General features: G+C 38.8%; 1 protein-coding gene across 1 annotated transcript in view; it reads right to left on the bottom strand.

The window, feature by feature from the left end:
* Nucleotides 1–1780: 1780 nt before the first annotated feature.
* Nucleotides 1781–15107, bottom strand: part of CACNA1E (calcium voltage-gated channel subunit alpha1 E) — a 281325-nt gene continuing 267998 nt past the window's right edge. The window contains exons 46-47 of the mRNA XM_088153792.1: nt 11550–11740; nt 1781–10463 (exon numbers count right to left, since the gene is read on the bottom strand). Of these exons, the coding sequence (XP_088009918.1) occupies nt 9924–10463; nt 11550–11740 (731 nt within the window). The 3' untranslated portion in view covers nt 1781–9923. The remainder of the gene's footprint in view (nt 10464–11549; nt 11741–15107) is intronic.

The following is a 15107-nucleotide window of genomic DNA, read 5'->3' as shown; positions in this document are numbered from 1 at the left end:
AACATGAGGAGGAGCCCCTTAAAGAAATAATAGTTAATTGACACTGTTAGTCTATTTCTACTCTCACCATCTCTTATGTAATAGTATCTCTGATGAATTCTGATATATCCAGTGTAGTTATAAATAAATGGTGCCTCTGTAAAAAAAAGAACGCTGGATACCTGTTAATTTTGGATCCACTTGACTGCAGGCTAGTGATTAAGATTTAATGGCAATCCCTTTTACTTTCATCCAATGCCGGCTAATCTTCTCCAACCATAAGCCTGTCCAACAATTGCAAGCAATTCCTAGTATCAATGTTTCCAGGCCATACACATTTTAGAATTGGTTTATTGTAAAATACTGTACTGTGTAAATTATGCAAACCCTTTGGGAAGTATGCCAAATATCTAAGTAAATATATTTGATGAAGTTGGCTTTGGTCCACAAAAAATGCAAGCTATAATAAATATGTTAGCCTCTTGATTCTTCAAAGTGTCTGTCCACTTTTCACTTTTGCATGGTTTGACTTGCAAACCATGAATAGAATGAAGATGGACTCTGTATTTTTCTTGCATTTGTCTCTTTTCCTGAAGAACTTGCATTTCTCTTCCCCACAGTTTTCCAGCAGAGCAGCAAAGATTGGGAGTTGCATACAGGAATTATGGAAAGTGTGCATTCATCTAGCCTTAAAGTGGTAGAATTAGAGGAGCACAGATCAGAGTGAGATTATTTTGGGCAACAACTGAATCGGGACAAAACCTTTAAAGGTAAGAACATGAAGTTCTTACTTTTGGAAAGGAAAGGAAAATTCAACTGATCTTTGAAGATACACACTATGGGCTAAATTACATTTTTGTGGAGTACTTTTAATCTGCATTTTTTCTTCTGTAATTTCAGCCCATTACATTTCCCCCTCACCTCAATTACCGCTAATGAGGCCCAAAGCACTCTCATTCTGCTTCATGTATTCAGAACCATTTATCACATCTTCTTTAGACTTTTTTTTTTCTCTAGCAGCAGCTGGACTTAAATAACACAATGCTTTTTTAAAAAAATAAAGTTCCAAGATGAACTAAATTATTCATTTTATGTGCTAATGAATGCATTTGGTGAGGCAGTTCCTGGACAGAATCTTTTTTGGAATATTGTATAAAAGTATTATTGTACTGTAGACAAGCAGAAGATTATCAACTAGATATTTTTTGTCTCTCTCCGCCCTCCACCTGCATTGTTTAAGTTTATTTACACACACATACCTTCTCTGTGCTCTAGTTCTTTGATTTTCCTGAGTCTGATTTCCCACTTGTCCAGAGGTAATAGACAGTGCCCTCTTTCCTCTCTCATATCAGGTGAACTTTGCATCTTTTTGAAATGTTTTAAAGCAAACAAACATTTATTCTCTTGGCAAATAATCTCAAAAACCACTGAAATGGCTCTCAACATTGTGAAAGCTTTTTAAAACCTGTTCCAGGAAGGTAGTCAGCCAATCAAGGCTCTCCGTGATCAGGTGAAGAATAAACTAAGAGGAAGTTTTGTTTGCAAATGAACCAATTTTCTTTTTTTAATTTTTTTTTTTTAAAGCTGCCTGGGGTATTCATTTGAAGAGAAAGACAGGGATATTTTCAAGCAGACACACAAATAAATAAAATATACTATTTTTTAAACACAAGTTTGGACAGCACTTTAAAAAAAACCCAAAGATTAAAGAAGAAATAAGTTATAGGCAAAAGTTATTCTTTACAACAAGTTTTTATTTTCTTTGACCAAAAAAAAAAAAAACAAACCCCAAAAACAAAAAACCGAAAAACGAAAGAACAAAAAAAAAAACCATTAAAGTTTTACAGATTTGTAATTTTCTTTTCTTTCTTTGTGATTTTATTTTGGACCCAAACAAGCGTTTATGTTACAATATATCTCCCGCATTGGCTTGTCGTGCTGAAAGCATCATCTGGCTGCGGATGAGGGGTCCTGCTACCACTGCAGAGAACCGACCCCCCGCTGCTTCTGCTGTGAAGTGCATTGAGGACCCAGAAGCTTCACATGGAGCAAACCACAAGAAGAGATGGTGATGCCGGCTTAACACATGCCATCTCAGCATCAACGAAAGAGAATCAGCTGCAGCCTCCATTTGGGGTTTGCTGTCCTTGTTATCAAATTGAGATGAAATGGCTTTAGGAGCTGACTTGAGGCTTGATATGGCTGCCTGTTTCTGGCTACCACATCCATTTTCATTGACCGCTGGACATCGATTAGAGTCATTTCAATTCCTTTCTGCATTCGGCCTTCATTGAATCAAGTTTCGGTTTGTCTCCAAGGTTATCCAGAAAGGCCCTTCTCTTGCATTTCACAGAGCTTAATCCAAACTGCCTCCTGTTTGGAAATATTTTACTCCCTATTTGTGCACCTGCTGTGTTACAGAGTGGCGTAGGGTGAAAGCTTCAACCAGGCTTTAAACCACATCCTCTCATTTTCAAAATGCTTTTTTGGAGCATGGTAATTCTTTGAGCCTGACATTAGGCTGAGAGGTTAACAACAGCAAATAATTTGATAATTTGAAAGTCTTGTTTAAGCCAGGAAATACAAATAGTGATAAGCCAAATACTTGAAACAAAACTAAAATGTACTCTGAAGCAGTGATCTCAACTCAGCCTGTGTCCTTGTGACTACTTCTTACTGGCCCCAGTTCAACTCTACTAATGCTATTGTCAGGTTGGGCTACATATTCATGTCTCACCATTTACCCCCAGACTATAAATATTGTAAGAAAAAAAAAACCCTCAACGAATCATTGAGGGGAACCTACATTTAAGTAATTGATGTAATTTGCATCTTTCATGTCAGTTCATATCATTTGCATAAGTATAGCATCAATAGTTGTCATTTGCATAAATTTGCATCATTTGGGTAATTTGCATAATTACCCCAAATATGTGAATCGACACAAATGACATAAATTACATTGGCTGTTTGGATAACTTTCAAAACCAATGTTTTTATCCATTATTTGAGAGAGAACTCTGAACTAAATTTTTCTCCATTGCATCCAAAGTCAACCTAATGAGGGTTCATGTTTTACTGTTAATCATATAGGAATGGAACTCAGATATGTTCATGTCACATGGAAACAAGAATCCCAACTTTACAATAAATAGTTTCTTTATGTTAGAGACTCACTCAGCAGCCTAAGTTGTCTCTGATGCAGAAACCTGTACTTAGGGTTGTTGACGTATGTAGCTTGCCACTAACCTGCAGTGACCCAACTGAAGGTCATCTATCAGCCTAAGTTGTTAACTGTGCTAAATTTGCAAGAGGTAGTGATATCTGAAAGATATATCTGTGAAAAAGTCTACCATGAATGTCTGTAGCTTGTTAATTCACCGACAAAACTGTTTTTTCCAGATTAGAAACACACTGGCCCCTTTTTAAAAAGAAATCAACTAATTGCATTTACACTCTTCTGAAGGTCACAGCTAAACTAAGTCCGGTTGGATACATGACTAATCTTTACTTGGACTGAGTATATTCAATTGGATTAACACTGGAAACATAAGGCCCTCCCCCTCTCTCCTTCTATATGGCATTCGTCATAGATTGTCCCCATGATTCTATTTGCCTGGCTGACACTCTACTATGTGTCAAGTAGAGATACCCCCTTCCCCACTCCAAATCATCATGCTAGGAGTAGCTAAAGAATTGAAGGAGGTATATTGGGACTTTTCAGAAGAGGGGGAAGACGTTAATACAACTAGTAGTGCTCACAGAAGGGCTTGGTCAAAGTATGCTAACCCAGTGAGAAGATTATTCCATATTTCAAATCTTTAAGTGAAGTCAAAATATATGGGAGTGCTACTTTCTATCCAAATATGTTTTTTTCTTCCTTCCTAGTGTTTTTCCCACAGGTGCAGATCTGCTTTTTTTTTTTTTCCCCCAAATCAGCTGAATGTTGATCCATTGGTTGCAACAGGAATTGACTGACCAACTTGTCACCTGCACCTGACATCATGGGCTGAGAGAGTGACTGGCCCATGGTCTTCATGCCCAAGGTGGGACTAGAATTCATAGTCTCCTGGTTTCTAGCCTGAAGCCTTGACCACTAGACCAAACTGGCTCTCTTCTATCCAAAGACAGTGATACAACAAATCTCCTGACTACCCTCTACTGTATTAATGTCTGTTAACAGAGTAGGTAGTTAGCTGGTAGATACATTAGATGGAAAAACTGAAGGTAAAAAGGGCAAGAGTAAATCCCTAAATATATTAGTATTTCAGAAAACTTTACATTTTTTAGAGGCCTGCCTTCTTCCAAAACTGGAGAAAGCCAAAAGCTCATTCTGCCTCTAGATGTTGGCTGCAAAGAGAAATATATCTAGTTAAGAGACTGCCTGAAAAGGAAGCAAACCAAAGAGAGAGCACTGAGCACATTATGGGTTAGAGCTCAAATCTACCACCATGTGCACATTAAATGCAGTATTTGGTTTTGATGTTCAGGCTGGGTTCTCCTGCATCAGACATTGTGCTCGAGCTGCTCTTGTGCCTGAGATCCCTGGTGCGGATAACCATAACCACATAACCATAACCATAACCACTTCTAGGGAGATATGCTGCAGCCCCAGTGATCTCCAAAAGAGTAACCAAAGGCAGCTTTCTAAGCCAGACAAATTAATTCTGACACCCGGGTTGATGCCCTTAGAAGCACCAGCTGCCTCCTAGTGGTCTTTTTCTTGATTAAAACTAGCAGAGTAAAGCTACTTTCTTACTCCAATATTCAATAAGCTGAATCATAATACACTATCTGCAAACTTATTTAACATAAGTACACTTCTTTCTGAAGCTTAGGAGCAGTTAAAGCCTTCAAAGAAAACTTTCAAGGTGTACTTAAGAGGGTTCCTCCCACATCCCACAAAGACAGACATATTTTAAAAAAATCTTACATAAGCTTCATAGCACATTTGTTTGTATCCATAGTAAAAAAAAGAAGCCCAAGTGAGGCAATTTTAAAAGTAGCAGGAAATAAAGATTGCCTCCTCCACCATTCTCCCTCCCACTTGGATATGCACAAAATAATTTTTCCTACAGATTATTCCTATAATTTATTTATAGAAAACCTAACATCAGAAATTGTCCCACATTTAGGAGATTTAAATGCCAACCCTTCTATTTACAGTATAGGTAAGGTGGAGAAGAGGACCTTCCCAGGTTTATAACATGAGGAGCTGCATCTTTGTAAAAGATGCAAGAAAGAGCTTGCTAATGTGCTTGCTTAAAATGCTGCACAAGGTTCTAGGAGAAAGATCAAGGCCAGACTCTCTTTCTTTCTCATAGCCCAGCTGATCAAATCTTTAAAGTGTTGAGGGTAAGATGATGGAAAGGTACTGTGTATGTCATTACTACATGTAGAGGAAAAATAAGAACCGTGTCATGAAATCAACTGAGATGCCTAACTGTTCATCACCCCCATCAGATTCTTTCCCTGGTCCTTTCATGTCTTCTGTTTTCCTCTTAGTGATCAATTAGTGGAGGAAGGCAAGCTGGAAAAGGGTTGTACAAGAAGGACTAAACACCTCCCTTGACTGCTGATTCTTCACTCCTGCATTGCTGTTAGCCAGCAATAGGAAATGTTTCACCAAGGGGACACATAGCTTCACCTGGAGAATGACCTTTATAGTGTTCTGCTGCAGCAAGTATTAACTTTAAATGTACTTTTAATTAGAAGGAATTCACTTGATATAAAACGATTTCCTGGTAAAGGATCAATTTCTCTTTAAATATATGGTACACTAGAACATGTGAAGTAGCTAACCTGGGTCTGCTCGTTATTTTTAATTGCTAAGTGGAACTCTTTAATAGTGTTTAATATTTTAATACTAAAATACAAGTAGTTATTACTGTTCAGAAGCATCTAAAAACAAATTGTTCCATATTATTCTTGTAACAGAAACACCCTCTGGGAGAACAAAATTACTATAAAGCCTGTAACAGTGCCTCTTCTTCCCTTAATGCTGATTTCTTTCAGAATATTACTATATACATATAAACAAACCAACCCGCGCGTGCTAGAGCTCCTGGGAGAGAAACTCCAGCAGGAGGCTTGATGAAATGCTGAAGAAAGGTTGTAATTATTTCACAGAGTTGGAGATGGCATCAGAGAAGCACTTTTTAAGCCCACTTTTCAAACTTATTTAACCAGCTTTCTAAATTTTCACAGTGCTTCAAAGCTTGGAACCTTGTTTGACTAAAGTGATAACGGAATGAAAAGTGATTATGACATGGGTAGAACAACTGGACTGCAAAAAATTGTGTGACCACTACAGGGCAGCAAAGTTATCTATTAGCTGCCATCTAGAGATCATTTGGTTTTTTGCTGCCCAGATATGATCATCCTAGATTAAAAATATGAATGTTATATCAGTTTTAACATTTCTCTTCCCATGTGCTTTATGAAGTAATAGCAAAATATAAAATGCAGGGCTTCTAGTAATAATGGGGTAGGGTGGAGCTACTGAGGTAGAAATATTTTGTGAAGTGATTTTGAAAATCTGGTATGGTAATTATGTATATTTTTGGTATAGATCCTCTGCTGACTATTGTAGCTGTCCCAAGAAGGTGGGGCTAAGACTATGCAAATTACACTAACATACGTTTTGGTCCTCTCATGATGTTTAGAGTATGTAATATAAACTTAATGTTGGTTTGAAAAAAGCTAAATACACATTGTGCCCCATTTTGTAAATCATATTAATATTTCAGATCCATGATAAAGTAGAAATGGATTTAACTCTAACAAAGAAAATGGCTAAGATCAATTCGTATAGTGACAAAACTGATTCCAATTTGGTTTTACGATCATTGCTTTCCTTCAAGAAATCCTGGGATATTGTATTATTGGGTTACGGTAATTTGGACAGAAGATCCCCGGATCTTTCTAGAGAAATTTAATGACAAAATCAATTTTAAGCAGCACAAGTTTTCCCCATTTGGGGTCAGAGGTTGGAAATTACATGATGAACTTGAGAGAAAGGATAAAGCAGGAACTGATCATCCATATGACTTGGCAACAGAAATGTGGGTCTTACCCACTCAGAGGCAATGATTGTATATGGGTGTTATCCTGCAGCTGAATGCCAGACAAGCATCCAAGTGTGATGAGACAGTCTTTGAAGCACAAACAGTTACAAAAGGAAGGAAGCAGAAAGTAGGTGCTAAGTAGGCTAAAGATAGGCTTAGGAGAAGAATTCCCAGATCTTAATATCGGAGAAGAAAAATTGTGTGCTAGTTTAGTCTGATATCTGAGCAACAGACCAAAGCAAGAATGCTGTACTTTTTGCCAAATTTTTCTATGCCTTTCTATAACCCAGAATGCTCTGGATTCAGCTTGGAACTGTGGCCTTTTCCATCCAAAGCACATGCACCATCATTGAACCATATTCTTTTCAAGTTTAAATAGACAGCATAGTACAAAGAGAAGGATCCAGGTTCCATCCCTGGTATCTCCAGGCAGAATTGGTCAAAGATTCCACTTCAGAAACCTGGATAGCTGCTACCAGTCAGTTCAGAATAGACAGCTTTGCCAATGGTTGGAAATGTATAAGCAAGCTAGTATGTTCCTCCCAAAAGCAGCATTTGAAAAGCACAACAACACCTACTGCTTTAGCATTTTCTGTTCAGGTGTTATTAGCAAGGAAAGCAAATGAACCTAAACACACAAATGCTGAGTAAGCACCTACAGTGCACTAGCAGAGTTATCCCATTATTTCATGCCACACCAGGGGTTTCTGCGGGGTGTGATCAAAAAAGGAAAGATGGCAGCCATAACAGTGTGATCGAATCTCCGCCTGATTTTTATGTACTGTATCCTATAGACACCCCCCTGCCACACTGTTGGTTGGGGTCACTATCCAATATCATTCCTTGGGATTGCTCTCTAAAAGTGCTTCTTTTCCTGCTCTTCCTCTCTGGAATTGAATAATGATTGCTAGAGACACAGGTTAGCAGACGAACTGCATAGCAACTCAACAATGAAGAGAAAGCATGGGTGGAGAATGGAATCTAGAATAGCAGGAAAATATTAGATGTTCCCATATTATGTGAGGATTGACCAGAGAATGTGGTAAATGAGAAAATATCTCGAGAAAAAATGAAATTAGCACAAAAGTGCCACACCCTTTTCTTCCTTGAAAGAACAGCCTCTATAGAAAATTTAAGCCAGTCTTTCTGCATGTGCAACCAGTTACATTACAAATTCCCATCAGTAACTCTCCCAGACAGATTTTTAAAGTGAAGAACCAAATCAAATCTACTAACTGGGCTTAGGGCAACTGTGGGATCTAGCTGATCTTTGGGAGGCTGTTACCTTGTTCTGAAAAAAATGATGGCATTGTTTTACTTCTTCCTAAGGAGAGTAATGCTCAGCTTCTTTGGGGAGACTGGCTTTCTGCTATTGGAGAAAAATGGCCCTTTGGGTAACCAATTAAAATGCCAGTTATTTTCTGTTATCTACAAAAGATGAGCTGATGTATCCACCTGCTACCTTACTGGGTCTCCTGCCTTCCAGGCTGAGGAAAGAAACCCTGCTAGAATGAACGAGATGCTGATCAGAGAAAAGGAGGAGGAAAAAAAAAAGTCACCTGTACCATATGTTGAGTACTTTAATGGATGGAAAATTACCATTTTAGCTACTGAGTTTGCTGGATCTCCCCTACCCAACTTTGTTTGGGTGTTTTTGACTACAGTTCTCATTGCCTTTTTTCACTGGCCATGTTATAGTGTGGATGGGAGTTCTATCCCAAAACATTTGGTGGGCCTCAAGGTAAAAAAAGATGCCAATTTAGAAACTTTCCCACCAGATCACTAGCTGTCCTTTTCCTAAGCCAGCTCAACTCCTCTGAAACACAAATGTTCAGTGGTGGCATGCTCCCATCTCTCTTGTCCTACCAAATTAAAAATAAGTTTAAAAGTTCATTTACGGAGAAAAGAAGCACCAGTGTTCTCCATAAAGCCCTTACTGCTAGGCTGGGAGATGCCAGCATTATAGTACAGTATGCTTTTTGGGAGGAGGTCTCAGGTAAGTATTTGGAGAATTTGAATAAAAATACTTCCTACCTCTGAGGTCAGACAACATATAGCCTTGGTGCTGGCCTATACCACTTTATTAAAATAAAGCTCTACACACACATACTTTCCAGTCTTTCTAAACTCAAAATATATGCCCAAGAATGCTGGGCTAAGTACATTTAGGACCATAACAATTCACTCCTTTACCATGTCGATAATGGCACTTTATGCCTCAGGTTGGTTTCATTAAACCAAATGTTTTCTCACTCTTGCTCAGACCATCCTGCCTTCCTTTCACCCTATCCTCTTTTTAAAATTCTGTCCCAAGATTAGTAGTTTGTTTTGTTTTTGAAAAATGGGCCAATTTCTCTAAAGCCCTGCAAAAGGGCCCAATGCTTGGGATCTCACCCTGAAACAGCTTTGCATAGATCCAGGAATGAATCCACTGGTCCTACTGGTCAATCTGTAGGATGGATCACAAAGAGAGATAAAGCCTGATCTCAAGCACTGAATCTCTCACATGAACCCACCCACAACCACCATCTTGAGGTTTTCTTTCTGAGGAGAGGAAAATGATGTTTTAAAAAGTATTTAGCTTATTTTTTGCTCTGCTTTTCCAGTAAATTCTACCTCTCCTTACTCTTGGCTTTTGGGGGATATAGTGTCAAGTGGCTTTGTGATGAAGTTTGCTGTTGCCATGTTTCACTGTCACTTAACAAGCCGGTGCACCTTTTCTGTGCAATTAAAAGAAAAAAAGGGAGACAAAGAAGCTGTGAGTTGACTTTGTTTTGCACAAAGGCTCTGTTTTTCCTGCATTTGATTTCCATTTCATTTCATTTCAAATGTGGCAATCAGCATGCATCAAAGGGGACAGGGGAGAGGAAGTAGCCTCTAGCACTTGTCATCTTCTTCCGTATCACTTAGTACTTCGATGCCAGCCCCATATATCATGCTTTGTGATGCCCCTCTTCTCCTCCTCCGGTAATGCCCATTGGGCATCTGCCAACCATGCCTAGAGCGAGGGCCCGATGCAATTGTGTTGGAGCGGCCAAGGCTAGTGGCCACAGCAGCCTCAAAAGTGAGTGTCTCCTCCTCACCACAGTCTGAAGCATGGGAGTCATCCTGAAGCATCAGGTAAGGCTCTGAGATGTAGCGCTGGGGAGTGGAGAGAAGGCTCTGCTTTCCCTGTAGGGAGCTGGAAGACTCAGTCAAGCAGGTATTGTTTGTCTCCAGAGTCCCAGAAAGCAGAGGGGACCCTCCCTCACTATCGTCAGGCGGTGGGGAGGTGTCACCACAGTGCTGCATCATAGCAGTGTAGGAGATGAGGGGTCGTGGCTTTGGTGGCACTGGAGGGAGTTGACGGCGGCTTCGCCTTGGTGTGCTGGTGTCAGACAGAGAAGGGATGGAACTCTCACTCAAGGAGCCCGTGCCCTGCAAAGAAGGGAAAAGCTGGAGACAGAGTTCTGGGATGGTTTAGCAGACCCCAGGCCCTGCCTCCAACTGAAGAGTCTGCTGGGCAGGGCTGGAAGGGCAGGAAACACTTTTGTCTCCACTGGCCAATCCTTTTTCTTACGAACTGAAGAAACCAGCAGTAAGTAGTATAATTTAAAAGCCCATCCACCCTACCCACTTACGAGTCAAGTGGGGCATTTGAAAAAATGGAAGAGGCACAATTTAAAATATCGCTGAAGCTTAACTTAATATAAAGTTCATGAATTTGTATCGTTCTGGATATTTTTGTTCTTCTAGATATCTGTCCTTCAGTATTATATAGTAGTAATGTTTTCAAGGGCCTGTAGACTGAAATTCAAGGGCAGCTGTTTGGGGCTAAAATTTAGAGAGTGAGTGGAGATTTTCATGGCAAGTAAGGAAGTGTGCCTTCACCATAACAGGAATCTGTGGGCTTATGAGCCCCTCCCTGAGTCACTGCACTTTACAGGCAGCACCAACACCTTAGGGAGACCCTCACAGAGCCTGCAGGTTGCCCACCCTGGTCAGGTCAATGCATTACAGAGACAGCCCCTGAGACCGTGGGCCAATGGATGGATCCTTGTTTGCTCTCTGTATCCTTGTAATATGCTTCTGGCTTGTTCTAGCCTTTTGGACAAGTGTCTTCAATTTAATTTCTGAAAGGATCTCACCCCGTGTTAATTCAACGAAAACCAATTAGTCAAAGGTTGCTTTGTGCGTTTCACTTCTCCTTCTAGCACGGCCATGCAAAACAGAGTGGAGACTTCCATTTATGTTTAACATAGCAATTCAAAATGTTAATCGAAACAGAAGAACCCTTTTTTTAAATTGTACATTGTGACTGATCTTAATTATAGTTTGAAGCCTGTTCTAGTGGACCATAACTAAGACTAACTTTCATTTATCTGGCATTGAACATTGTATAGAATAGAAGAAAACTTTTCTGAAAGCCTCCTTGTGGCATACTAGGAAAGAATAATGGCTGCTCCAAACATTTCAACAATGTTTCCAAATATTCCTCTTATTTTTTGCCAGTTTCACACCCACCTGTCTGTTGGGAGTTTGTGACCTGCCTTCACTGGGGGACCTGGAATGATGTCGCTCTGGAGAATCAATGTCTGCTTGTGGACTTCTTTCCTCTGAGTTGCAACGGGAGATATCTGGAGAGAGTAGGTGCCTTCGTTCCTTGGATCGGCCTCGTTCTCTGCCTCCGGACCGATGTGTATCGGATCGATGGCCTATTTATAAAAATGACAGGTTAACATGAAAATTTCACTCTTTGGAATGTTTGAGCAGTCTGAATGCCTTCTGCATTCTTCTGAATAATGTTTGACATGAGAAACATTTTTCTGTTCCTTAACTACCCTCCCATCAAATCAAAAGCTACCACAATCACTTAACTTTATTTTCTACCCCATTACTGTTTATATGATCTTTTCCATTGTCATTAGAACTATTATTAACTTTCACTGTAGAATATTTATGACTTAAAAAGTATATACAGCAACCTAAAACATTCTACTTTTCCATTTCTTTTGCATCCACTTGCAGTCATTGTTCCTATTACAATACAACTGTTTGTCATAGGTCTTTCATTGCTCTTTTATTCGAAAGTAGCCAGTGTGATGTATTTTAAGAAGAATATCAGGCTAGGACTTGGGAGAGACAGGTTCAAATTCCTACTAAGTCATGGAGCTTCCTATGGGACTGTTATTTTCTCTCAGATTGCTCTAAAGATAAGACACTTGTGGGGAGAACCACCTAGGTTGCCCTGGGTTGCTTAAAAGAAAGTAGGGATATAAATGTAACATATAACTAAATTCCTGTGATCCTGGCAAATTAAATATTCTTTGGTGTTACCTTCAGACAGCACTAGTCCAACATTGTTAAATCCTTGCCTTAACTTCTCCAACTCCTTCTGTTTGGCCTTGCCAAGCTAGAACAGCAGCTGCACATATTGTTGCGGCTCATGGCTTCTCACACATGCAAAGAAATGCAGTAATGTCCACAATTCTTCATACAACCATTTTAGCGGTCCATTTATTTTATAAACGTATTGACACTTGGACTGCCAAGGTCTCTTGAGGCATATTCCAGACTTTTGTGTAATCATTTCTTCTTACCTCCTTTTTTCCCAGGTCCTGAATTGCCAGTTTTTTCTTACTGTTCCTACCCCATTTGTAGAAAAATCTGTCCAATTTAATGTAAAAGCTGAATTCACCGATTATAAAAGCAGGATTTATAGAATTAAAACTGCATGTCCTTAAAGCTAATATTTTGAAAGCATCTAGTTGAGGTCACCTTGTTTTGATTACTTAATTTAATTTACTTCACAGATGGTTTATTCAGAAAAAAAAAATCCCTTTATTGTTGAAAGGAATTGTCTCACCCTGATCAGATGATCTCATCACAAGGCACCAAATCAACCGCAATAAACTAAGTCCCATCTTTATACAACAAGGCAGGAATTGTTCAGTACAGAAAGAGGAAAGGAAAGGAAAGGAAAGGAAAGGAAAGGAAAGGAAAGGAAAGGAAAGGAAAGGAAAGGAAAGGAAAGGAAAGGAAAGGAAAGGAAAGGAAAGGAAAGGAGCCAAATTTCTTCTGCCAGCTGAAGATAAACCAGCTTTAAATGTTTTTCAAACCAAGATTTAAAGGTTTAAAGTTTTTAGTATACATTGATTTATGTCATAGTTTTTATCAGAACAAGGTGTAGGTGCTAAAAAATATACCACTGGCACAAAAGTGGCCAATGCCATATTACTGCAAGCAAACAACTTAGCACAGAAGTTAATAGAAATGATGCTCAGTTTGAATGGCAGCATCGTAGCATGTGGAAGGGCAGGGGGGAAGCCCAGATCAGAGCGGGATGGGAAACAGAAGAACATAAATGATTACATTAACCAAAAAACGTTATTGTTAATGTGACTATAGGAAATAAAGAAGGAAATGTTTTCTTTCTTTAAAAAAGAGAAGTGAGGAATCAGGAAAGCCATACAGTGTTAATCTTGACTAAGAATGTTTCCACCCAAAGTTTTTCATGCAATAGCTCTGCCTCATTCATAAAATTTTATGACAGGGTATATGCATCCATATAATGTTTTCTTGCAGTACTCATATGCTGTCCCACTGCTTCTGTCTTTTGCTTTCTACAAACATTCTATTAAGAAGGAAAAGATGGAATAGCTTTTCACTGATGGCCCTGATTTTTTCTCTGTGAAAGGATTCCAAATAATTAGAACAAGCATACATAAGTGAGATATGATAAAATATATTAAATGAAAGGCAGATGAATCATTCAATCGCTATTTGATAAAGTGCTTGGCAAACTCTCTTTTATGTGGATTGATTTCAGGAAAGACATTAGTATAGCTTTTGTAGAATGTCTACATTCTATAGACTAGATACTTATAAAATAGATTATGTAAATAGTATTTGGAAGTAAGAGAAAATTCTGTAGCAGGAAGTCTCGATTATGCATTTTAAAATAAAATCATTAACAGTTTGGACAAAAGAATCAGGTTTGTTTGCCAAAAATCTGTAATTAATCTAATTTTCTCCAAACTATTGAAACTGGAATCAGAATTCAAAAGGATTTGTCTGAAAATAGCAGGATGTTGTTCATTAGTGACAAATCTGAAGTACAGTATCCACACAGAGGAAATAAAAACCAAATACACATACACAAAACAAGGAGAGTGAAGAGAAAGTCAGCTGGATACCTAACTGTAGTACAGAGAAGGAACTAAATTGGGAGGGATAATAGGAATAAATTGAAAAAAAAACTGTCAGTAATATAAAGCAACATGTGTTAAGCAAATGTTGCAGGCAGTCAACTGTACAAAAGTATTCTGGTCTATTTAGTGGTCAGTCAGGCATCCCCCCACCCCTCAAAAAAGTAAAAAATAGGTATTAGCTAGTTCAGGGAGATATTCAGATTAAGTGCCAAATTTCCTCTGACTCCATCAACCAGTGTTAAAAAGTTGTGTGCTTAAAATGGGCATTTTAGCCTACAGATGTCCAATGTATTCAGTTTATATTAAGGATTCATAAATATTATGTTCTGTCATTGTTAAACTGGATTCTTTCTATTAAAAGATTAAAATGTTATTAAGACATTAAACACTCAACTCACTACAACCCCTAGGACATGGTAGGCAACTTGAAACCTCAGGGTTGCAGGTAGTTCTCAAGCTCCCTTTTTTGTGCCCCCTGGAGCCATTTTGGACCATATTGCCAGAAATTGGAGGCCAGGTTTCCTGCCATTTCAAGGTGGGAAACATGACATAAATATAGCATCAGGCTTAATATCAGTTATAAAGCAAGAAAAAATACCAAACTTCTCCTCAGAACTTCAAGACAGCAGGCAAGCAAGCAAACAAAAATCTGGTCTACTCATTTTGCATTATTATCCCTCCCATTATGATTCTCAGCTAGCTCCAAAATGTCAGATACCAAGCATCTCTTGGTTGTTCATGTCTGTCCAAGAACCAGGCCAGGTTCGGTTTTCCTGGATCTAATTAAAACAGACCAGACACTTTTCTCTGCCCACTATAATTTGAAAAACAAAACCAAGATGGACAATCCTCATTGTGTCAAAGTAAGCCA

The sequence above is a fragment of the Python bivittatus genome, unplaced genomic scaffold, assembly GCF_059951505.1.
Source record: "Python bivittatus isolate LINGU-HERP-01145 unplaced genomic scaffold, Pbiv_v1 ctg000700_np1212, whole genome shotgun sequence".
Taxonomy (NCBI): Eukaryota; Metazoa; Chordata; class Lepidosauria; order Squamata; family Pythonidae; genus Python; species Python bivittatus.
Note: the sequence above shows the minus strand (reverse complement) of the source record. Positions and strands in the feature narration are given on the sequence as shown.